At 43.9% G+C, this 25,845-nt stretch overlaps 1 protein-coding gene across 5 annotated transcripts; it reads left to right on the top strand.

Moving 5' to 3' along the window:
- Positions 1 to 912: 912 nt before the first annotated feature.
- Positions 913 to 25,128, top strand: usp48 (ubiquitin specific peptidase 48). Of its 5 annotated transcripts, none has more exons than XM_040028963.1 (27): positions 913 to 1,586; positions 2,152 to 2,272; positions 2,412 to 2,553; positions 3,657 to 3,784; positions 5,003 to 5,127; positions 7,087 to 7,195; positions 7,358 to 7,491; positions 8,222 to 8,307; positions 8,767 to 8,946; positions 11,669 to 11,806; positions 11,916 to 12,065; positions 14,848 to 15,048; positions 15,486 to 15,597; positions 15,687 to 15,823; positions 16,542 to 16,616; positions 16,744 to 16,868; positions 19,954 to 20,076; positions 20,189 to 20,250; positions 20,396 to 20,506; positions 20,874 to 21,004; positions 21,522 to 21,628; positions 21,725 to 21,832; positions 22,290 to 22,472; positions 22,556 to 22,681; positions 22,801 to 22,849; positions 22,935 to 22,961; positions 23,634 to 24,403. In XM_040028963.1, the coding sequence occupies exons 1-27, from the start codon at positions 1,453 to 1,455 to the stop codon at positions 23,771 to 23,773; spliced, it is 3,264 nt and encodes a 1,087-aa protein (XP_039884897.1). In that variant the 5' UTR covers positions 913 to 1,452; the 3' UTR covers positions 23,774 to 24,403. The 5 variants fall into 5 exon arrangements, with proteins under 5 accessions (XP_039884897.1, XP_039884887.1, XP_039884924.1 ...); XM_040028953.1 differs by having other exon boundaries at positions 914 to 1,586; positions 15,687 to 15,829; XM_040028982.1 differs by lacking the exon at positions 23,634 to 24,403 and adding an exon at positions 24,410 to 25,128 and having other exon boundaries at positions 917 to 1,586; positions 15,687 to 15,829.
- The last annotated feature ends 717 nt before the right edge of the window (positions 25,129 to 25,845 follow it).

Genomic DNA, 25,845 nt, shown 5'->3' with positions numbered 1-25,845 from the left:
AGAAACATAAAAAATAAATAAATAAAATATAAGAAATATATAAAAAATATGCAATGAATGGCATGAATGTAAGTACAAATAAAAAGAATGCATGCACATATATACATACACATGTGTATATGTGTGTATATACATAAGTATAACATATACAGAAAGTCAGCAGATGAATATTGTGCAAAAATGCCATTTATGTATAATATGGAGTGAAGTGTTCAGTGTTCAGCCGTCTGGTGGCCTCAGTCTGCTGGGAGTGGATCCTGCAGGAAGTAGTGTGAACAGAGTGTGACTGGATGATCCTCCCTGCTTTCCTCAGGCTCACCTCCAGTTATCCTTTTGGAACACAGCACCATATACTAATATCATTTTATTAGATTAATACAGCACAAGGTTCAGTTTTGCACAGAAACGTCCTGCTTTTTACTTTCTTTGACTATTTTTCACAACCTGCACTTTCAGTTTTACTTGAGTAAAAAAGTTAAATCAATACTTTTACCAGAATGTTTTAATAAGCATCTCACCTCCTACTGAAGTATATAATGTCTCTTTTTTGGCCACCTCTAACACACACAGACACACACGTATCCCACATTAACCCCTGGCTAAATAACATCAGTGCCAAACACGTATCGCAGGCTTGACAGGCTTCGGTCCAACTATATTTACAGCGCGTTTCCATCCGACTGGCTTTTCTATTACATTCAGACAGACAGCAAGAAATTTCAGAATTACAGTATCCGAGGAGTAAACACCGCGTCGACAACACAGGCAGCAGCTTTTTGAAGTGAAACTCATAACTGACGCTTTCCCTTCATTTGTGCAGAGAGCAGGCCCGTCTGCCGGTGTCCCCTCCTCCTCCGAAGAGTAGCTACGTCACATTTTGACGTCGTGTTGATTTTGAGCGGAGAAGTAATTTATTTATAAACTGACGCAAGGGCGCTAAATCTAAAATAAACCGTGAATAAAATGTGAAAATACATAAATACTTTTGGTGAAGCAGCTGCACGTATGAACGGTTCGAGAAATTTGACCTTAACACAATAAACTTGCTACGTTAGCGTTAGAGAGCGTTAAATAGAAAGTACAGAGGAAAATGACTTGCTAGCACAGCCGGTCGGGCTACATTTTAGCTAGCTAGCTAGCTAACCGTAGTAAGAGTGTTGTTTTTCTGGCGTTACCCTGCAAATACTGTTAGTGGTAGTTTGTCGTCTTTTATTAACCCTTCCGTTGTTACGTTGTGGACTCATGGACTTACAACTATGTTCAACAGGGTTATGAGAGAACGCTAGCATTAGCTGGCTACCTGGAGGTTGCTCAAGAAACAAGCCACGGCCAGCGATAACTCCGGCTAGCCGACAGTTTTAGCATTCCTGTTTCCACTTTAGTTAACTTGAGTCTTTTGGGTTTTTTTTCGTGTCGTATGTGTGGCAGAGGTTAACGTTACTCCATAGAATTATGGCGCCTCGCGTACAGCTGGAGAAAGCGGCTTGGCGTTGGGTGGAAACTGTGAAACCAGAAGAAATCAGGCAGGAGCATATAGAGCTAGCATATCGAATCAACCTCCCGGCCTGCAAAAGAGGTGCCTGCAGGTACAGTATCAACATTTCTAAACAATGTTTGTTGTGATAGCGCATGTTAGTGAAAATACCCCATTTGTTGAACTACATTATATTCAGATTAGTTAAAGGCTTAATGGTCGGCTGTTCCCTCGCTTGCGGACAAGCATCAAGTCTGTGGAGCAGTTTTATAGACTGTAGGAAAGCTAATGAAGACCAACTCTCGAATTTGACATTGCACAACTTAGCTCAGCCTAGCACACAGACACTTTGCTAGTGTCTTGTTAAGGTCCGCACTGTTTGCTATGGTTGCGCTACAAAAACCATTATTGATCTCACCCCGTGGCCCCTACCTGGATACAAATATATCTATATTATTGCTAATATATGTGTAATATATCTATATCATGGCTAAAGCGCTTCTGGATGGATGCAAACTGCATTTCGTTGCCTTGTACCTGTGACATGTGCAATGACAATAAAGTTGAATTCTATTCTAAATGTGTGGGTGGCTGTGTTTGTCAGCTGTGCGTTGTTTAAGAGCAATGTAGCCAAAGTGTGAACCAGTAAAGTTAATAGTATTAATTTGCTTTTCCAGGAGGAACTGCAAAGGGAATCCCAACTGCCTGGTTGGTATTGGTGAACAGGCATGGCTTGGAGAAATTGATGAAAGTGCTTTTCACAGTATCGATGACCCAAATTCAGAACGTCGAGAAAAGGTACTGCAAATGATTTTCTCACATGGCCTTTTTTTGGCTGCCTTGCTTGATGATTGACAGTCCAAGTCCTGGCCACATGTAGAAACAGTATATGTAAAGATAAGGTTATTTCTCTCTGTCTGTCTCTGCCCCTTTCTAGAACACATTTGTTGGGTTGACCAACCTTGGTGCAACATGTTACGTCAACACATTTCTGCAAGTATGGTTCCACAACCTGGAGCTGCGTAGGAGTCTCTATCAGTGCCAAAATTCAAGAGCAGAGGAACATGACACTGAGTCTGGTATAAGTCAAAACTAAATCCTGGGCTGCTTCTGTGTTTTTATTTGTTTTCCAAGTAAACTCGGCAGGTTTTAGCCAGATTTGGAAAGGTGTTGTTGCTTGTTGTACATATAAATAACGTAGTACACACGTCGGTATGCAGTAGTTGGCACTTGTTCTTGTGCTTTCATAGATTCCTACTGATACTGGTGGCTGTAGCTCAGGTGGTAGAACAGGCAGGTCACCTACTAACTGGAAGGTTGGTGGTTCGATCGATCCCAGTCTGTTCCAGTCTGCATGCCAAATAGCCTTGGGCGAGATACTACCCCCATGTTGTTCTCCGATGCGTCCATCAGAGTATTAATGCTGTGCGAATGTTAGTTAGAAAGCACTTAGTAACCTATTAGGGGAAAGTGCTTGTGTGATTGGGTGAATGAACAAGTTGTGTAAAGCACTTTGAGTGCTCAGAGTAGAAAAATGCTGTATAAGAACCAGTCCATTTCCCATACTGGTTCTTACCCAAAGTACAAACACAGGGTTGATTGTTAGATTCTAAATTGGCCGTGTGTGTGATGCAAAAGTGTCCAGAATCAAGCTGTTTGTGAATGTATGAGTAAATGTAACTTTTCTTGTAAAGCACCTGGGGCTCAGGTGGTAGAGTGGGTCTTCTACCAATCCCAGTGTTGGAGGATCAATCCCTGGTCCTGCAGTCCTGGTTTCTCTGGTCTGTGTGGACGGTCCTTGGGCGAGATACTGAACCCTGAGTTGCCCCAGTTGCACCTCGCGGTGTGAGTGTGTGACAAAAAGACTGATCATTACATGCACCATCACTTCACGGAACAACCAAAACGGAGGAGAATACAGTCATCTCACTGACATTCACTCTGATGGATGCATTGGAGAGCAGCTTGGGGTATTTGGCAAGCGCACAGCAAAATTCAAACTTTCTTGTGTGAAATGTGAAAGGCCCAATGCTCTGCTGGACTAGTACTCATTTCTACTGTTTTGAATGTATTTTCAAGTAACTGACATAATTTGCTTAAAGCAAAAGTTCATTTTTTATGTTAGCTACTGTGACAGTGTATATACAGTATACTGTGAAGGCTTATCCTCTGTCTATTTCAGATTACGAGCCCCAGTCCATCTGTGAGCATCTACAGTATCTGTTCGCTCTCCTGCAGAATAGCAACAGAAAGTACATCGACCCTTCAGGGCTAGTGAAAGCACTTGGTCTGGACACAGGACAGCAACAGGTACATTCAGTCCCATTTATCTATGCGTCCAAGGAGCCAGGCAAAATGATCTCACAATATCTTTTGAGACAATCTGAAGTTCTTTGTTGCACACTGCTTTTGTTTCAGTCCAGTCTTTGTACCTGAACATTTTCAAAGGAATGTTTGTTAAGCCACTAAACACTGATCTGTGAATCACTCGAGCATTAAAAAGCACATATAACTTACAGGATGAATCGCTGTTCTGTACACATAACGGAAACTTGGCAAAACTGTATTTTTAGCCATTTTGTTACTAGAAGCCACAGTTGGTTCCCATAAGAGGCATGTACAAATTACATTATAATTGAATAATATCAACACTTAGCAGTAAATCAGGAAGAAAAAACCCAGATATAGTCAATTATTGTGCTGTATTTTATGTTTTTAGGTGTTTGGGTTTTTTTTTAAGGTTTTTTTGTTTTCAAGGTAAGTCACCTCAAGAACTGTGGGCTGTATTACAAAGTCAGGTCAACCAGTGTGCGGCCTGGACTAACTCCCTAACACTGCCAAACTGGATAAACAGTCAAATGAAGCTAGTTATCAGCTAGTTAACCGAAGGTTTCCCCTGTGTGTGGCGTTGACATCATGTGACCAATCTAAAACAGCTACTTCGTGGGTCATTGGACGCTTCCTCCACAGAAAATGTGTCACCTACTCCAGTCAGACATTTTCAGAGAACAGAGGTCACAAAATACAATACTGCTGCAACAAAGCACGTGCAATTAATGCTGCAGAAAGTGGCTGTTCTGTTGATTTAGCAGACAAAATGGTCAAATAAACATTTTAATTCCAGTGAACTAGTTCATGGCCGAGTGTGTATTTTGGTGCTGCTGTTTGTTTCTAAGGTCATGGCTGCACATCTGAGCTCCACACTTTAAACTGGATCCATTCAAACATTAAAGCGCACTGTTCCATAGATGTGGCCATCGCGTTAGTTTGTTGCAGGTCAAAGTGAAATGAATTTTTCTCGTTGAACATTCTTAGTGGGTGTTCTGTGTTTCAGTAGCTGCAGTTCTAGCAGTGCAAAAACGACGAGCAGCCGATTACAAACACGTATACAAATGACACTCAGAGAAAATTTGCCTAAGAGTTGAGAATGTGTTGAAGAATAAAGGTGCTCATAGCAAATATTGGCTTGTTAGGAACGTACACACACTCTGCTTTTTGTCCTACTGACTTCAGAGCCGTTATTTTCAGGATGCCCAGGAGTTCTCGAAGCTGTTCCTGTCCCTGCTGGAGGACACACTGTCCAAACAGAAGAACCCGAACCTGCGGAACGTCATTCAGCAGCAGTTCTGTGGACAGTTCTCCTATGTTACTGTGTAAGGCTTCTTATTACTTACACTTGTTTCAATAGAGTACTGCTTTGTGTGGATTTGTTTTTCACATGTGACATAGTACTAACACGTGTAAATGCTCACTGACACCTCAGAGCTCTGCTGTCAAAGCCTGACGCAGATGGAACTCTGTCTTTGAAGCTGAAGCTCTAAGTGCTTAACGTTTGGAGAACATGTTCTTAGAACATGTTTAGTGTCAGTACAGAACATTACATCACGTTACATTGGTTGGTAGAAACCAACCAATATATATACGCTATTATATACCATATATAGCATATATGGTATATAAGCATTTCATACACTTCTTTGCTGAAGATTAAGTTTTCCATCAGTCTGTATCCCTGCTAACCCTTACAGAACTGTAGTTTGAACCCCAACTGTGAGTGAGTTGTTGGGCCTTGGCTCATAAGAACGGTATACAATGGCTTTTCTGACTTTGACACAAAACTACACAGTGATTTGGACACGGGACATTTGTGTGTCAGGCTGGTTCCTGTCAGAATGCAGTAATAAGGAAGACAGGAAGGTCTCCTGTTCCACACAGATGTGCTGCTTGTTTATGTTTACAGTTCTTGGAAAATAGTTCTTTATGTTATGTTTCTGCCGTTTGCTACATAGGAGGGGTTTCACAGGTGTGGCTTAGTGTGTGTGCATATTTATTTTATATTAGAGTTAGCATTTGGACTGCAACATGAATCATTCAAAGGTGCTCAGTAGGGATGGGTATTGATAAGATTTTCACGATTCCGATTCCATTTTCGATTCTGTTTAACGATTCGATTCTTTATCGATTCTTTTTTTAAAAAGGAGAACACTAAAGTCGATTAGCTTAGAACTTTGTTTTTTATCTTCTCTTTGAACAAGATAGAAATTTAGGAGTAACATGGCCTTACAAACCCAACAGTGAGATCTTAAGAGATCCAGCCTACGGCTCTTCAATGGGGTGTCACAGGGTGCCCAGGAAAAACATTGTAAATGTAAAATAATAAAATGAATATTCTTCTGTAGCAATAACAAAGTATAACATAAATGATTCAGTAGCAATTACACAAGAATATCCAGTAATGTCCCTGCCTACAGTTAAACACATTCACTTACCGAAAATCATCTGCTGTGGCAAACGGGTGCAAGCCTTTGACCACAAACTGAGTCTCTGCTCGGTGACATTCGTCTATCCTGGCCTGAAAGGAGACGCTACCGGTAGACTGCAGCGAGAAAAACCAGCATCTGAGCCAGACTCTGTCTCTCATCATGGTCACCTAAACGCACAGTAATGGCAGGTTTTGTAATAAGGCAGATCGCACTAACATAATATGCACTGTTAGTTGATTATTTACCTGCCGCATTAACGGGAGAGGACGTGCAAACGTTACCGCTGCTGCTGGGCTGAGATTCACGAGTCGAGCGGAATTAAAAACACGACATTCATTTAAGGTCATCGCGTGTTTTGTGAGCAAATGCTTTTGCATATTCGTAGTGTTTCCTCCCTTAAATGAAATATCTACTTTGCAAGTATTGCAAGTTGCCCTGTTGTCACCCGTTCTCGTAAAGTATAACCAAACTTTTGAGCGTTTGAGCCGCCGTGTTTCCTGTCAGGTAAATGATGCTCCGCAACGTGGTGACGTCATTCGGGGCGACTGGAATCGATAAGGGAATAGTTTGCAAAAATGGCAAACAATCCCAAGGAATTGAAACAGTGGGAACCGGTTCTCAGCAAGAACCGGTTTTCGATACCCATCCCTAGTGCTCAGCAGTTTTATGCTTTTGGTTTGAAGAAGAATGGGATGCTTAGTAAGTATTTAAAAAAAACTGGTAAAAGCTGAAAAACTTCAGGACTTTCCCCCCAAACTTTAAAACATTCATCTCAAAAATGACCCAGCTGACGTTTTTGAGAGTGCATAAAGCAGAGGTGGAAATGCTGTTGTTTTGGCTGTTCATCAGGTGTAACCAGTGTGGACGATCATCTGCTCTTCCATCGCGGTTTTACGAGCTAGAGCTGAACATCCAGGGCCACAAGAGCCTGACTGAGTGTGTCACCGAGTTCTTAAAGGTATCTGTCATTCAGCTACACTCAGTTTGTAGATGACATTAGTGCATTAGTTTATTTAAAATCAGAATCAGTCGCATGTTAGCAAATATTAGATCTGTCCAGTTTGAATTGAATTGCCTTTTAAATGCTCTGACTTTATTTTCCTTGCACCCCACTTTGCAGGAGGAGAAGCTGGATGGGGAAAACCGCTACTTCTGTGAGACGTGTCAGAGTAAGCAGAATGCCACCCGAAGGATCAAGCTGCACAGCCTTCCTCCAACCCTCAACCTGCAGCTCATGCGCTTTGTCTTCGATAGGTCAGCCATCACTCTGCATTTCTCTGATCTGTAATTTTTATGGTGGTTTCATTTAAATGGGGGCAGGATATCAACTAAATAATAATATTACATAAAGATAATCAATTGATTTGGATGTCATTGAATGAATTAAGTACTTAATCTCCTACAACCCAGCTAGAATAGAAGGCAGCAAAGAAGTGGCTAAAGAGAAGCACGGTCATGGAGTGCACTCGCCAGGCTAAAGAACTCAGTCCTATAGACGATCTGTGATCTGAAGCTTTGAGTTGACAAGGGGCAGCCAAGAAACCTAAAGGATTTAGAGTTTCTATAAAGAGAAGGCTGAGGAAAATGTTTGTGTGCTGCTCACTCATTTTGGATCACAACAAATGAAAACTTAAGTTTTGTAGATCCTGATCACATTATGCTTTAACAAGTAGGATTATCCATGAAATGCTGAACACAGTTTCACAGGCCGGCCCACTCTTCCATGTTACATCTGTTATGTGTTTTAAACCAAGATGGCACTCACTCATCTTGAGACTTCAGAGTCGAATGGATGATGCTGGAGTAGCTGTGTTCACCTTTAATACTGTCTAAACTAAAATACATAGCAGTATTAAAATTAATCTTTTTTTTTAAATCTCTTAAAGTCACTTTTTTTAAGGAAACTAGCTGGAATTAATTAATTAAACTATTTATGTCATTGGTTTCTTCTGCCTTGAGGTCAGACATGTGTTTTCTCCTCCAGACAAACAGGCCACAAGAAGAAGCTCAACTCTTTCATCAGCTTTCCAGAGCAGTTGGACATGGGGCCTTTCCTAGAAGAAAAGCAAGGTATGAGCAGTTTCTCTGTGTGCCACAGAAAGTAGCCGCACCGATTCAACAGCTTCCACTGGCTTGTGGCAGCTATACAACAGGAATGTGGTCCAGCTTATAGATAAACAACTGTGTCTTGAGGGATTCAGTTACACGTTGACAGCTACATTAGTTCACACCTAGTCATAGCATAGATCAAATGTGGATTGCACCTATGTATTTGAGGTACCTAAATAAATACATCATCTGTTGTCTGCCAGTTGTTGCACTTTAACAAAGTGACATGTGAAAAAGTTCACTTGCAGCCTGTCTCTAAAGTGGCCCCAGACACATTATGTATGTAGACACTGGTAAACTAAAGGGGCCCAGCACAGACCATCTCTGAATCTGGGATGAGTGATTACATCTCCTGTATGGTTGAGGAGTGTCTTACTACCCAGTAACATGAGTTATAATGTTATGTCTCCGTCTCGCCAGATGAGAAATGTGTCTATGAACTGAGCGCAGTGCTGATTCATCGGGGAATCAGTGCCTACTCCGGCCACTACATCGCCCACGTGAAAGATGCTCGTACTGGCGACTGGTACAAATTCAACGATGAGGAAATTGAAAAGATGGAAGGCAAAAAGCTACAGCTTGGTATTGAGGAGGACATTGGTACGTAGTAAGTAGCATGGAAATGGGGACACTTCAGTAGTACCTTTGTGAAATCCCCATGTAACGTTATGTTATTGTTGCCAAATATTATTTCTAATGTATAATGTTCTTCCATCCGTCCATTTTCTTCTGCTTACCTGGGTCTGGGCAGAGAAGCCCAGACCTAACCACCTTCTCCAGCTTGTCTGGGGGAGCACCATGGCATTCCTCGGTAAGCGATTATATCTTACCGAGATTATATATATATATAAGAGATTATATCTCTCCAGCGTGTCCTGGATCTGCCCCGTGGTCTCCTCCCAGTGGGACATGTCTGAAAGACTTCACCCAGGAGGCATCCTTTTGGTGTGGAGCAGTAGCTGCTCTACTCTGAGCCCTTTTGGATGGCCAAACTCCTGACTCTGTCCCTAAGGGAGAGGCCAGACACCCTTCAGAAGAAGCTCATTTCTGCTTTTTGTATCCACAATCTCGTTCTTCCAGCCACTACCCACAGCTCATGACCATAGGTGAGGGTAGGGACATAGATCGACCTTTTACACTCAGCTCTCTCTTTATCATGACGAGCCAGTACAGCATCTGCATCACTGCAGCTGCAGCACCAGTCTGTCGATCTCCCACTCCTCTCTCCCTGTACTTGTGAACAAGACCGCGCGATACTTAAACTCCTCCACTTGGGGCAGCAACTCATCTCTGACACAGAGTGGGCACTCCACCCTTTTGAGGAGCCTCCATCAATCTTGGAGGTGCCGATTCTCATTCCCGCCGCTTCACACTCGGCTGTGAGACGCTCCAGTGCGAGCCAGAGGCCATTATGAAAAAAATCCTTGACAAAGGGCAGTCCACCCACTGGGAACCAGTCCAACATATATAACTCTAAGCCTAACCCTATGTGGACAAATGGAACGGTTGTATAAGGATCAATTGGTTCGAAGCAACGGGCCAGACACTCTGTGCTCCAGAAGCACCTCTCACAGGACACTCCGAGGGACAGGGCTGAAAGCCTTCTCCAAATCCACAAAATATGTACACTGATTGGCCAAATTCCCATGCACCCTCAAGTATCCTCGAGAGGGGGAAGAGCTGGTCCAGTGTAGGATGGGACGATTGGACAAATATATCGACTATCGACGATAGGCTGAGCCCATCGGTGATCATTTTCACAAAGGTAATTTATTTATTTATTTGCCCATGAGTAAGTTTGCTAATAATGATGGAGCTAATAGAAACAGTCAACAGAAAAAAACATAATAGCGCTGTTTTAACAGCAGCCTCCTCAGAGTGCGCCCAAATGCTTGTTGCTGCAGAAGCTGCGATAGCCGCGTACTCAGCCGGATGGTGGACACGTACATGTTCATGCAAGTTGGTCGTGTTTGAGTCCTTTGCTCGCACTATACGTCTGCAAAAGTGGCACACAGCTGTGGTTATATCCTCTTTCATCCCAAATGGGCAACTTAATATATATTTTTTTAGTGCTGTCAGCGTTAATGTGACTAACGCAGTTAACAGTTAACCCAACCCATCTGGAGCGCAGACTGAGTCAAAATCACTGAAATGTCTCTGTCAACGCATTTCAGACAGTTGGTCCAAAGTTTGTTCATTCTGCGCTCCAGATGGGTTGAGCGCGTTAAAAACTTTAATCATGATGACGGCATTAACGCTGACAGCCCTAACTTTGGAGGGAAATTAGTTTGTCCTTGTAAACGCCCAAATCAGTCCATGCATGATTACATTACTCCGCCATTCAAAAGGTCTGCGCATGCGTGAATGTATCGCTCATCATCGATTATTGGACTGACGATTGCCGGTTGGAAAGTTTTTACATATCGCCCCACTCTAGTCCAGTGATCTGTGACCAGGAAGATAACAGAACCTGGGATGCTCCTGTGTCCGAGGTTCAACTAGGGGAGGGAGTCTCCTTTCCAGCATCCTGGCATAGACTTTCACGGGAGGCTGAGGAGAATGATCCCCCCTATAGCTGAAGCTTCTGGTCCCCCTTCTTAAAGATGGGAACCACCACGCAGGTCTGCCAATCCAAATGTACCGCCCCTTATCTCCACGCAACATTGTAGAGTTGTGTCAGCCAAGACAGTCCTATAACATCCAGCGCCTTAAGGAGCTCAGGGTGAACGTCATCCACCCCAGGAACTCTGCCACCGAGGAGTTGTTTAACAGTGACCTCGTCCCCGGAGATAGTCAAATCGTCCTTCTCGTCCCCAGACTCTGCTTCCACTACAGAAGACATGTCAGTTGGATTAAAGAGCTCCTCGATGTATTCCTTCCACTGCCCAACAATATCCTCAGTTGAAGCCAGCAGAGCTCCACCCACTCTATACACAATGTGGGTTGAGCACCACTCCTGAGTCGCCTGATGGTTTCCCAGAAACTCTTCAAGGCAGTCAAAGTGTTTTTTCCATGCCCTCTGCGCCACCCAGTGCCACTGCGCCCAGCCGGGCCCATGGCACTGGCCTCCGGGTACCCCAGGCCTGGCTTCAGGGCGGGGCCCCAGACAGAGTGAGCTGTTCACTAGATTTGTCACTTATAGGGGTGTATAATGTTCTTTACTATTAAAAATGTAAACACAAGGTTCCTAATAACAGTGGACCAGCTTTTTTGTTTGTTTGTTTGTTTGTTTGTTTTGCAAATGTATTGTCAATTTTACCACCTGAGGGACGTTTACACTTTCTTATAGTTGTTTTTCTTCTTTACTCCACTTGTTTCCTAGCTGAGACAGTAAAATCCCAGACAAAAAAACCAAAGTGCAGTAAAGGCTATCACTGCTCCAGAAATGCATACATGCTGGTGTATAAGGTCCAGCAGGAGGAAAGCTCAGGTCCAATCAGGACTAATGTGGAGGTGCCAGGTGTGTTGATTTTGAATTGATTTTTGCATGACCTCTAAAATTGGTAAAAACAAATGGAGACCTCTGTGTGATGCATGTCTGATTGTCTTTTCTCTTTTCTGACCAACAGCCTTTCTTCAGAGGTTGGTAGACCAAGACAACCATAAGTTTGAGGAATGGTGCAGTGAGATGACTGACATGAGAAAACAGAGTGTGGATAAGGGCAAGGCTAAGCATGAAGAGGTGAAGGAGCTCTACAAGCTTTTACCCGCAAGAGACGGTCGGTAAAATCATGCCTTAATCATCCACAGTCCACTTAACAGAAACACTTAGAGTGTGCACATGTTTGTTACAGTTCAAAGTATTCTTACATGCACACAGTGTGCTGTTTCCCAAATGTAAACTCTACTTCGTCAGGCTGTTGAGGTATATTATTGGCTCCTCGAGCATCTTCATCTTCTGAAACAACACGATGGAGTCACAAAAAACCATACCACCTTTAGTCTCTGGTGCCACTGTTGGACATATTCCAGCTCTACTGTGTTAGACTGCAGCTGTCAGTATTAGTCTTTATGTTCTGTGTCTATTGCCTAGAAGGTCAACAAAGAAACTCAAGCAGGTGGAGAACTTGTGCTGTGCTGCTAAACAAGGTTTGCTATTGATAGCTGCAGTCCAAGGCAGTGGAACTGCCTGATTATTTTTGCATTCTTGTTACACAGTGCATGTGACGTGTGAATAATTATTTATGCGTACATGCACACACACAAACACGGCCATGTCAGGCCACGAATAGGATGTGATTTGTTGATCTCACAGTTATTAGTACAACAGATTCCCTCCCTGTACTGTTAAGACACACATGTCTTGGGATATAGCAATGGGTGGTCTGGACGTTGGCATGCTTTATGCAATGGAGCCAATGCAGCGGGCTGTGATCCAAACACAGTGTGAAAGGGTGGCCCAGGAGGTAATAACAGAGTCAACCACCCACCAGCTTGTCAGGCACTCCTTTTCAGTCGTGCTGTCCCAGGGTTCCTACTCTGACAGCTTCTGGCTGATTTAACCGGGCGGTCCCACCCCCTCCCCACCCTCAGGAGCAAAACTGCCTACGGCGCTCTATTTGAGGTGTCAGTCTGCAGAATAAAAGGGAAGGAAAAGTTAGGAGTGTGGAGCAGGGGCTTCCCACAGAGAGCCTTCTTCCCCTGCACAAATGCCACCTGGCACCGCTCTGTCCACTGGACCAGATCTGTGGCATCCTTTCGGGTGAGACTGGGGGCTGGTCTGGTCCGTGAAGTTCAGCACGAACCAGCAGTTGTAATCAGCCAGGAACCGTCTCACCTCTTTTTAGGTCTTGTGACATGGTCAGGATGCGACAGTTGTTGTTTTCGCACCTGTGGGTACAACTGCACACCTCCCAAGTGGTTACCCCAGATACTGTACCTTCTTCCATTCAACTTCAAAACTTCTTCGGGTTGCTGGTGAGCCCCGCCTGCCTAAAGTACTCCAGGACCGTGGGCACCTGCTGTACATGCTCCCCCCAGGTGTCACTATGGATGTTAATGTCAGACTCAGACCAGGGCACGTTCCTACGAATGCCCGGCTGATAAAATTGAGACATTGTTCGCTCCAGAGTTGTGTCATATCCCGTATGCCCCATTTGTCCTCACAGACAAAGGGGAGGGTTAGGGGGGCTGGCAAAACAGAACATCTCCCCCACCTTCGTCCCTGGGCACTGTTGACGAACGTCTCCTGGTCGCCCGCACCTGCGACATTCCTGCCCCGATGTACGTGCAGCTCCCGGTGAGTGGGGTCCAGTGTCTGTAGCCGCTGAGACCAATAAAGAAACAGCAGAGAGAGATGGGGTATTCTGTGCAGGCAGTGGTGACCACAGTGGTGTTATCTCCCGGAGCCACCTCCTTGGCACTGGATCCTGACGATGTCCTGCCACCTGTTGTGGTTCCCTAACCGATTCTCTCGCCCGTTACCATGATGTTCCAGTTGGCTGGTCGACATCAGTGGACGCACTCCAATGTGTCTGCCAGGAGCCCCTCCATGAACTGCTCAAGCACAGTCCAACTGCCTAGCTTGCCAAGTCGTGCAACCACCTGGAATAGGCCGGTTCCTCCGGCCACATTAGCGCCTTCCAGAAGCATCAGTGGTGGTCCTCTGGGAAGAGCCACAGCCAATCCACTATTGCTCATTGGACGTCTTAGAAGCTGGCTTTCGCCGCTGCGGATAGGCTGAGAGCCAAGGCTTGGGCTTTCCCAAAAGGAGTGACAGCAGCCGCAGGACCCACTCCACCTCGGGCTACTAACACACCTCCACTGTGACTCAACAAACCTCCAAGAACGCCTGGGGGTCACCCCCCTCCCTGATCCAATAGAGAGTCCCACCGGAGCCAGGGGGAGCAGCAGCGGTGCCAGAAGGAGGCAGACCAAGCAGCTAGCCTCTGCAGAAACTGCGTCCAGGATTGGTAAATGGTAAATGGCCTGCATTTGTATAGCGCTTTCACTAGTCCCCCCTAGGGAGGACTAGGCAACCTTCCGATTACAAGGCGAACTCCCAACTCTTGAGACATGATTCAGCCTGGTCTTGCAGCTTCTCCATTTGCATCTGCCACATCACCACTTGCTCTTGCTGCAACGTTGCTAGGTCCACCACCGTCTGCACCAGTAATAGGACTGGGTGTGCAGGCTGTGTTCCCACATGTCTGCCTGGGTTTTGGCACCACTGAGACACATGTGTTCTGGGACCCCAGCATCACACACATACAGTCAGGTTTACAGGCCAGTGATCATTTATTTGCAAAGGTGATCTCTGGTGATCTCTCACAACTTTCCAGCTGCAACGGTGCCAGCCTGCCTTCCCTGGCACTGTCCCTCTGAGCCTGTCGGTTTTTGGTTTTGTTTGTTTACGAAACTGAAAGAGTAATTTTGCATGTGTAACATGATAATGTTAACACATGTATGTCCGGGATAAGGTACAGGGAACCTGCTGTTACCACAATAGAAGCCTGAATTTTTCTCCTTATGGTTGTGTCCCTCTGCTTTCTCTGTGTACAGGCGAGCCGTATGAGTTTATCCCCCTTGACTGGCTTAAGAAGTGGCTTGATGACTCCACTGCCACTAAAGAAATTGACAGCTCCCGCTTCTTGTGTTCTCATGACAAACTTCACCCAGACAAAGTGGGAGACTCCAGGAAGGTTTCCATGCAAGCTGCACAACTCCTGTATGAACGCTATGGTGGAGGGCCTAGACTGAATGGTTAGACTTTTCAAATCATGAGCTTCTGCACCCGTCATAGTTTCATTTCTTCAAGTTACACATCCATCGTTGTCATATTTAACCATGTCAGACTAATGAAAAAGTGAACTAAGAGTTTCAAATTATACTCAAAATGATCTTGTTTCAGCACAAACTGTGTCATTGCAACACATTTACCACTGGTAAGGATGACAAGTGCAGACAGCTGTCAGATTCACCTGTTCACTTTGAAATAAGGTTTATTAAATGTGTTTAAACAGTTTTTGATAGGGTGTGCCTGAGAATGCAGCAAACCGATAACATTTGTTTAAAAAAGTTTGTTATTGCAGAGGTCAGTAACCTCACGAGTATACTAGAATATGAAAATACTACAGATTACCTCTGTCTATAGTGTATGTTCTGTACAACAGTATAGGTCACTTTGTGTGTTTGTTTAGAGTCATCTTTGTGCAGAGAGTGTGTTAGCCAACGATGCAGAGTGCTTCGGCTGAAGAACCAGCTCAGTGAAGATTACAAGGAAATCTCAAACCTGGTGAAGCGCACATTCAGGTAAGCACACTCTGGCTAAGTGTAGGTTGGCGAATCAATGTCCTGACTTAAGTCCATATAAAAGTATATTTTATTGCACTGTGTATCAGTGGTGCAGGTTTCTGGGTAGGCAAAGCATCTCTGCGGAGCTGGAGGCAACTGGCTTTGGAACAGCTGGAGGAGGATGAACATGAAACCGCACACAACAACAGCCAGACCAATGGACAGGGACCACACACCAACAACAGTAAAGGTTCCAATAATCCTTACAATTGTATTTTTTCTTCTGTCCTCAACTTCCATTATTGTGTTTTTGTACCTGTCAGCCAAACTGAAAATAACAGACATTTACTGCGTTTCATTCAGTCATCATTTGCAGATTTGCTGCACATAATATTCCTCTTATTAATTATATAATAAGTATTGATTTTGACCTGATTCTGATGCTTGTCCTGTTTTTGTTCTCCATAAAGAGACCTCCCCAGGGTTGTTGAGGCATTCTGTAAATGGGCTTTTGTTTGCTTGTTCATAAAATCTTTTTCAAGTGGCCAGAAAAGCCAATAACATTCATAGATTTTTGTTCACAACTGTAGACAGACTCTTGAATATACTCAAAGGCCATTTTATTAGGTACATGTCTTCAGCTGCTTGTTGACACAAATGTGTAATCAGCCAGTTCCTTGGCAGACACTCGTGGATTTAGCCATGTGGACGTGGCCGAGACAACCTGCTGACGTGCAAACCAAACATCAGAATGAGGGAGAAAGATGAATTTACTTTGAGCGTGGCATGTGCACAGGGGCTAGCCACGCTGTTCTGAGTATTTCAGAAAAAGAGAAGCTTTTATTGTAACCAGCAAAGTGTCCAGTGACTATGTGTGTGCACCAGTCATGCTTTACATGTGCAGCCACGTTTGGCATCTGTGACCATGGTTTTGGATATGAACATTACCTGTTTGTTTGCAGAGTTCAGCTCAGAGCTGTCAGAGTGCACTGAGGATGAGATGAAGACTTTTAATGAAGATATCGTCTGCAGTCACGGTATTTGCCACCATCAGCAGTAATTATTAGATATGCAGATGTTTTAAACACTTTAAAAACAAAACAACGTTCGCTGTTATGGCTGTGCTAACATCCATAATATAATTCTTATGTGCCTACTGTGTAGGGGGTCTGAGTATTCTGGAAACTGAACGGAAGTTGGTGTCGCCTGAAGTTTGGACCAAGTTTCGGGAATACTTCCCCAAAGCCCCAGAATTCACCCAGGACCAAGAGGCCTGTCAGCAGTGCCTGGTTAGTGCACGGCAGTGCATCACACTGATCCCCTGTGTCGTCACTACAGCTACATTATGTTTGAAATATATTTTCTTTAAGCCTGCATCACAATTTGTCAGACACAGTTCATGTTGTGTAGATCGATGGTTCATTAACCTCCTCAGACCCGAACTCTTCCACGGCAGCATTTTTAATTTCTCTTTGATATTTGGGCTGATTGGGACCTGATGAATGTAAAAACAAAGAATTACCTGATTCTTTTTATTTTTTTACCTGATTTTTGTTTCTAAAAAATGAGAGCCACATATGAGGATATTCATTTAAAATTTCAATAGAACAGTAGCAGTTTAACGTCCTCGTAAGTGGATATCAGGCCCTTGCAGAGCAAACTTGAGCATTTTGGTCTAAATAACCCAAAATGTGATGTCCACATATGTGGACGCAGGTCCTAGGAGGTTACACATGAACATTTGTTTACAGTAAATGAAATGGTTTGGTGTTACTAATCCACACAGCTCCAGATGAAACTGGGATTGATGTGACCCTTAAATTAAAATCAGCTGGACAGCCTTCATGATTAATGCATAGAAATACTGATGGTTTCCACCAGTGTGTTGGTATTCTATATTCAATACGGCAGCATGGTGGCACAGTGGTTAGTACTGTTGCCAGTTCCACCATCAGACTAGAGTCTTTCTGTGTGGAGTTTGCATGTTCTCCCCGTGTCTCTGTGGGTTCTCTCCGGGTACTCCGGCTTCCTCCCACAGTCCAAAGACGTGGAGTTAGTGGGATAGGTTGCGTGGTAACTCTAACTGTGAATGTGAGTGGTTGCCTGTCTCTGGGTGTTAGCCCTGCGACAGACTGGTGACCTGTCCAAGGTGTACCCTGCCTCTCACCCCAGGACAGCTGGGATAGGCTCCCCAACAGCCCCCTGGAAGAGAATGGATGGATATATTCAATACGTATGATATAATCATATTGAAAAATGAACATGTTGTCCCTCTGATGATAACTACAGCTGACAAACTTCCGTCTGTTAATATTGAGCTACAAATGAATAGAGCTTGGTATCACATTCAATTTCTAGATTTGATTCCATTTCGACTCAGTCAGTCAGAAATATTTCTGATCATTTATCAGTACAGCTTCATATTTTTATATCTATGTATAAACCAAAGCTGACACTGTGAGAGCGTCACAGCAGGCGCCTCTGTGTCAAAGTATCGAGGATAAAACACAGAAACAGGAAGCAGATTTGCCTGGCCTGGCCTTTTATAGCAGATAACCTTAAAAATATTCTGCATTCGATCAAAAACTGAAGAAAACCAGGAATCAGCACCTGAACATTAGCTGATGCTGCTGAAGTGAAGCAGAGCAAAGTTACAGAGGTTTGATTACAGACACGGGTAAGTGTCTTGCAATTTGTGATCATTTTAAAAAGTTTAAATCTCTTCGGTATTGAACAAGAGAAATGAGGCTTTAGTGTGAGAGGTCATTTTTGAAAAGAAAAAAGACAACGCTGAACACAACGGCAGACTGGTGTGTAATAAGCAAGCGAATAATGCAGAAAACAGAATTGATGGGAAACTGGTCTCTGAGCACAGAGCTGTGCAGGAAGTGTGATTTTATCATGGTGGAAACAAAACAGGCAAAGTCAGAGTCATGATGATGTTTGTGTAACGTGACGCGCAGTTTGGCTCTTCTGTTGCTGCTGGTTTAGTCGGTCTCGCTCAGAGTGATGAAACCTGCAGCGTCAGCTGTCGGCTTTCAGCCCGACGCCGTGTCTGTGTGCCATCCACACTCTGAGTTTACGTCTTTGTGTGGAACTCGTGTACCTGCTCTCATTTACTGTTTCAGCTGTTTGGAGGTTGTTGAAATAGTTTTGTGAGCTTTAAGCTGAGATTCTGGCAAAATGCATTTTTATTCACTAATCATTTGAGGATTTAATGAATTGATATCACTTTATTAGTGTGAATGCTTGAAAAGCACAGTATTGTTCTTCTACATCTTTATTATTGCCTCAAAGGCATCCACACTATTGAGTTCCTGTTTCTCTTTATTCTTTATTATTCTGGTTGCTTGCGTACGTTTTACTCCCTCAGCTTTTGTGCTATTCACACCGTTCAAATTCTGCTCTTTCTGCTCTTTTCTGCTATGACTTTTGGTGCTCTGCACTTCTATACTTTTTGAGATATTGAATTTTTTATGCAATATTTTTTGCCCGTTTCTTCCACATTATCCATGGGGTGACTGATTTTGCTTGCCGGGATGAGCTGTGTTTTAGCTCAGTGAGATGAGCAGCCGTTCTCAGACTGGGAGGCCTGGGTTCAAATCCCGCTTAAGGCAACAATTTTTTCAGTTATCAGTTCAACTTATTTAACTCTTATCAACACCCCAACACCTTTTCCTTCACCCCTTTTCAGCACAAATCCCATCTTTTTCAGGTGTTTTCAGCAGAAACCTCTTTTAAGCAGAACTTTCTGCTTCTCTACCTTTTTTCAGCAGAAATTCTGCTGATTCACCTCTTTTCTGCAGAATTTTTAGCCCTTTCGCCTCTTATCAGCACAACTTTCAACAACTTCTGCTAATTTCAGAAGAATTGTCAGTCTCTCAGTGAGATGAGTAGCGGCCTTGAGATCAGAAGGGCCAGGTTCGAATCCTGCTCCTGGCAACATTTGTTTTCACCTCTTTTTAGTACAATTTTCAGCTTCTTTACCCATTTTCAGTAGAATGTTTTTGCTTTTCACCACTTTTCAGCAAAAATTTCTGCTTCTGCACCTTTTTTATAGCAGAATTTTCAGTTTCTTCACCACTATACAACTTATTGCAACTTTTTAAAAATCTTTTTCAGCAGACAGCTTCAGCGTTGAGGCATCCACACAGCATTTTCGCAGGAAATGAAAATTTTTCTAGTTGTGTGGATGCCTCAAAGACATCCACAGTTTCTTCAGAAAATGCACTTTCTAGTTCAAACTGAAATACATTTTTTTAAACCCACCCCTACAAATGAACATGGACCTCTGCACCATTACCAGGCGGTGGTAGTTGGTAGATGTGCCATTTGGTCAGCTGAGGAACTGAAAGATTTGTTTTCTCTTTCCAGACGATGGAGCAGGAGGAAAAGGACAATGAGGCAGTCAGTAAGATGATGGCCCTAGACCAGAAGAACCAGCTGCTCAACCTCTTCCATGAGAAAAATCGACCAGCGCTCACCAAATGGCCTCAGGTAAGCCGAGCAGCGCGTACTCAACACCAATCCCTCTTCATATGAGTAATACTGTTTGAATGATGATGACAGAAGGTAAATACAGACGTTGTTTTCTGGTTTGTGTACCCAGGGCACAGATGTGCTTTATATAGTTCCTCTGTTTTTTGTGGATGAGTGGAGAAAATTTATCAGGTATGTTTGTTTTGACAGTAAAGTGATTATATGATGATACAGTTTGACTGTATGCACCATTCAGAGCTGATTTTGAATCCTTGCCATTCTCCAGTTTCACTTTTACTTTACATCTGTTTTTCTCTCTTCTGTGTGTTTTACACAGGAGACCTACAAAATCCTCCCCCGTGTCCAATGTTAGCAACACGTTGCTGCTCTGTCCACACGGAGGCTTCATGTTCACCTACGACTCGCTCATTAACGGAGAGGCACAACAGTGAGTTCTGCCTACATGTCCCAAAGTTGTCCTGTGCCTTACTTTTAAATTTGGGTGTGTGTCGTTCTTACAGAGGTGTTCATTACATTACCTTCCCAACAGTATATTCATGGCCAAAGTGTGTTGTGGTTTTTCTGTTTGGAAACGTCCGTGAGCTCCACACGATCAGCATTTTGATTGGCAGTCGAGATCAAAGAAGTTGCAGATTGTCTCTGCAGGATGGCCAATTAGAAGTCAGCATGCAGCTAACGAATCATAATGTTTGGTTAATGGCTCAGGCCTTACCCTGCTGCCATTCTTCAGCTGTTGGGCTGTTTGTTTTTCATGGTGTGTTGACAAAAATGATTTTGTTGGTTGTTTCGCACAGTGTAGCTCTGCTGTGGCCAAGCGAATGGGATGTGATCAGCAGACTCTTCATCGTGGACCAGCCAATCTCCATCCACTGCTTGAAACGGACTACACCAAGTGGCTCCACCACCCAGTACACCACTCAACCTGGTAAAAGTCCAAAGTGGGGTGAAGTATGTCGAGAAGAGGGTCGAGCAAATTGAAGAGAAGAATTAAATTCCACTGTAATTTTTCTAATGATCATATAGAGCTGTGGATACTGCATGTGGACAAACATCTGAGGTTTTCACAAACTGTGGATGCGTTACTCCAGATGCCCGATCTTTATCCAAGTTATCACATATTAGGTCACAAAAACGTGCATGAAAATGAGATCATTGAGGTAGTTTCATGTACAGAGTGCACCTCACATCTGGTTCATTCCACAGCACCTTAAATAAGGCAGTGCAGGCTATAATACAGGAACAGTTTAACCAGCTCATTCAGCTAAAGGACCAGTGAGCACTCGTGGTTGTCTGCCCGTCCAAAAATCACGACCCAAACTGTGCTGAAGGTCACATTGGTTGGTTCGTAGGCACAGTTCACCTGTGAGCCCGATCAGATACTTCATCAGTGATGCTCTGGTTTTTGTCCTTGATTTATTTCAAATGGATGTGTTTGTGTCCAGATCTGTGTTGGGAATGCAGAGAGAGCTTCCTTTTCCAGCAGCAGAGGGACCTCAGAGAGTATACCCAAGCCACCATCTATATACGCAAAGTTATTGAAGACAAAAGAGTAAAGACCTTTTACCTCAAACGTGACATTTTTCACAGCTGCTGCGCTGACTGTGTCTAACAGCCTCTCCTGTCACATTTATTTAACTGTGCGTAGATGATAAAGGAGGCTGCACCAGAGCTGAGTGTCAGCAGCTCTGAAGCAGAGGAGGAGAAGGAAGAACATCCCAAACTGGATGGTGAGAAAGACCCCGACTTCAGCCAGGTAACCACACAAGCACCACGCGTTTGCAAGAGAAAGGTCTCAGTAATTACATTCAGTGGCAGGACGTCTCGGCTCAACAATGAGCGATGTTGTCAAAGCTGTCAGCAGAGAAAGTGCACAAGCCTACATCAGGTTCTCTGCATTAACACAACTGAGAAATATGAATGAACCCAGACAAAAATATCTCATTATAGTGCAAGTCTGCTAAGCAGCTACAAGAAATGTCTGAGTAATGATGATGCTGCTGCTCGTAAATCTAGGAGTTTGTTTTTACAGTCACTTCTGCTGTGACGGCTCTAAAACCTCACGTGACCTTGAAGAAACCCATTTAGTTTGCTAGTCGTTTGCTAGCAGCACACACAGATGTCCCTGAGTCTTTTGGGGGGGTTTCCCCTAAGACTTGTATCTTTGACTCAAATTCATTATCTGTTACAAATGAAGACTTTGTTTCTTTCAGTCACAGGACGGTGCAAAACGGCTAAAGTTGAGTGACAGCAGTGTGTCCACAGCTGCTGCTGGTGTTGTGACCAACGTGGCCAAACCAGGTGGAATCAGGAGGAGCACCCGACACAGGAAACTCCGAGGAGAGAAAGCGCTCATCGTTTCAGCTAATCAGACTCTGAAAGAGCTGAAAATACAAGTGAGGAATTCAGATTATTGAACACAAAGTAGTGAGTGGGCCAGTTTGACCAGACTAAATCCACTGTGCCTGTCATTGTCCAGATCATGCACGCCTTCTCTGTGGCTCCATTTGACCAAAATCTCTTCATTGATGGAAAAAGTCTGACAGATGACTCAGCCACACTGGGTAGCCTGGGAATCATCCCGGAGAGCATCATCTGTCTGAAGGTACACATCACAGTTTCCTCATCCTGACACAACAATCGCTAGAACGATAATCTGACGTCTACAGTGGGATCCCGTACATTTTCCTTTTCCTCCAAATATATTCTGTTGTTTGGCTGCAGGCTGATGAGCCAATAGCAGATTACGCTGCAATGGATGATGTCTATCAAGGTAAGTAGGCCTGTGTTTGCTTCCACTACAGCTGGATTAAAAGAAGGACTGCTTTCTTAAATTGGCTGTTCTTCTTTGTTCACAGTGAGAATGCCTGAGGAGGGATTTAAAGGTGAGCATGTTTTACTTCAAACATAATAGTGGTGTGTCACAGTGTAGGGCACAGAGCCACTGCAGCTGGGATATGGAGCAGGTGAAGGAAAAAAGTGAAATACGTTAGTTGGAATGACACCAGTAAACTCTTTCTTACTAACAAGCCCAAATGTTGGGAATAGGAACCACATGTGGGCTGTCCCAAGTTCTTTGTGTCTGAAACAGGCTGTATATACGCTATAAAGGAATCTGCCCTCTGTCTAATAGCTGCAGGAGAGCCACAGGTAGTGCTGGCTGTAGGTCAGGGGTGGGCAACTCCAGGCCTGGAGCGCCGGTGTCCTGCAGGTTTAAGATCTCACCCTGGGTCAGCACACCTGAAGCACATGATTAGTTCATCACCAGGCCTCTGGAGAACTTCAGGACATGTTGAGGAGGTCAGCTGTGTTGGATCAAGGACACGTCTAAAACCTGCAGGACACTGGCTCTCCTGGAGTTGGACACCTCTGCACTGACTGGATCCCTGGCTGCTCCAGTCTGCATGCCAAAGTATCCTTGGATACTGAACCAGCTGATCGGAGTATGAATGTGTGTGAATGCATAAGCGCTGCTGCTGTATAACGAGAGACGACGTGTTTGTTTTCTAATGATGAGCGCTGTTACAATCCCAGCTTAACGCAGCGTGTTATTAAAGACAGGCCTACCCGCCTCAGCAGGCAGCCAGTGTCCATGTTTTCCCAGTCCCATCCACAAGTTGGCAGCAGCAGAAAGCATAAAGTCAAGTCTAATGAGCTTGGAAAGCTCGTTGAAGACGAGAAGCTTCCTCAGAACTGAAGAAGCTTCTCGGATGAGATCTTAAAAACGTCTTTGAGAAACTTAAAGAAGTCCAGACGCTTTTCTCTCCAAGCTCCTTGGACTATGAGGACGTGGACGACTGAGATCCTTCACAGACATAAACCCAAGGACTGGCAAACAGCTGGTGTTAGGGCTGTGCAATGTGACCAAACTCTCATATAAGACATTTCTCATCCTGATAACCACACATGTCACAAAATAGTGCTTTCACTGTAAACTCTGTGAATCTCAACTCGACCTGTGTGAAGTGTTTCCAGCTGGGCGTCGTGTACCTGGGGTCGAGTGTGTTGGCCCACGCATGAAGCTATACATGTTTAGATGTAAGTTGTTTCTTTGTGAGTGTTTATTACACGGCGTGCTGCGGGGGAAAGCCTGTTCTAACGTTTGAGTCTGAGCTTTATTTGGAGCAGCTGACGGCTCTTTTTCGTACTCTGTCACGTGATTCTTGTGTGGGTGGTAGAAGAGAAAGAAATATTGCCATAAACTGTGTATTTTGCAACAATAAGATGTTTTCATCCGATGTAGTTCATCATATCACTCGTCATACAGACCTGTGACACAGCGTCTGACCGGACAGTGTTTGTATTTCTTTCTAATCACTGTGACCTCCTCTAGGCACCGGGCTGCTCGGGCACTGAGGACAGCTGTTTGTAGCTGTGCTTGAACTGGAACGATGACGGATGGAAATTTTAAAAAAGCTTGAATATGTTGTGTCCATATAAATAAGCTCTTAAATTTGTTCTGTACTTTGTTTTTCTACATTTTGAGTAGGCTTTCTTTGATAAAACTGTGACTATCTTGCAAAGTTTCTCTACATGAGGTTGTCTGGCCTGTGATACGAACGTTTGTAAAGAAAGCAGGTTGGAGACGCTGCACTCTGAGACCTGGCTTCAGCTCAGATCTGCTGTGGGTCAAGAAAATGTTTTATTTTTGAATCTTTTAAATTATGACAGAAGACAAATTGAAGATGATGCTCTTTCTTTCTGTTATGTGTAAGCTTATCTTGTAACTGCAGAGTTTTCAGGTTTGTCAGAAGAATGCACTAGTTACTGTTAATTATTGCAAATATACTGGCTCATAAATCTTAGAACATGTATTACCTCCACACAGTCATTTTATATATACATATATAAATGTATATGTATGTATATATATATAAGCATATGTGTGTGTTTGTACACACACACTCGATGTGGCATTTGCAGTTACATAGCTACAAAGTATGTAAATCATACGCTGGAGAGAATGAAATGGTGAGAAACAAATGTAAGCAGTGACACGTTGTCTTCTTTTCACTGTTATTTCTTATAAACAATAAAGTTATTTTCAAAGCACCCTGCCTTCATAATTTTGTGTTCATTCAGGGCCTGACACGTCTGTGAGCCCTGTCAGTTCATGGGATACTTACTGATCAGTGTTCACTAACAGCAAATGAATGAACTTGCTCCAGGTTGCAGCAGCAGGTCATCTGCGTTCATATCATCCTGTTCCGAGCATGGTCTGTTGTTACCTGGCTGAACTGCATCCATGTGGTCTTCCTCTCCTCCTGCCTGGCAGCAGTTCATGTATAAGCCAGCCGCGCCTCTGTCTCCAAACTCCCGCCTGTGCTGTCCCTTTGATATCTTCATTACTACAAACATTTCACGCCCTCCAGCTCCGCCTCTCGTCTCCAGCCCAAACATCAGAGCGGCTCTCGCTGCCATCTTGTAAATCTTCCCTCAGATATTACACCAACACCTCTCCACCCTACCTGTGCTTTCACCTCCTCTCTTGTGCACTGTGCTGCGTTGGGCTTTTGACACCAGGAAATTAAGCCTGCCCACATTCACTACTTCCACTTGTTACATTTTCACCTTTCCACCCGCCTCATGTTCTTTTACCCATTTTCATTGGTCTTTCTGTACAGACAACACTGTAGCTCAGTGTTGTCTGTGGGTATCACAGGCCATACAGACTTCGTCTGTTACTCCCATCCCCACCTAACACCCATCTGTTGCACCACCCTCACTTTTCTGTGCTTCCTAACTTCCTCACACAGCATCACAGGTCTT

This window comes from Simochromis diagramma, unplaced genomic scaffold (genome assembly GCF_900408965.1).
Source record: "Simochromis diagramma unplaced genomic scaffold, fSimDia1.1 OVJJ01000352.1, whole genome shotgun sequence".
In the NCBI taxonomy this organism is placed as follows: Eukaryota; Metazoa; Chordata; class Actinopteri; order Cichliformes; family Cichlidae; genus Simochromis; species Simochromis diagramma.
Note: the sequence above shows the minus strand (reverse complement) of the source record. Positions and strands in the feature narration are given on the sequence as shown.

Excerpts from the sequence above, each read along its gene's own strand:
- usp48 (XM_040028953.1), top strand. The coding sequence starts at position 1,453 with ATGGCGCCTCGCGTACAGCTGGAGAAAGCGGCTTGGCGTTGGGTGGAA. Across the intron at positions 2,554-3,656 it reads GGAACATGACACTGAGTCTG|ATTACGAGCCCCAGTCCATC; the intron begins GTATAAGTCAAA and ends TGTCTATTTCAG. Across the intron at positions 15,049-15,485 it reads TGGAGGGCCTAGACTGAATG|AGTCATCTTTGTGCAGAGAG; the intron begins GTTAGACTTTTC and ends GTGTTTGTTTAG.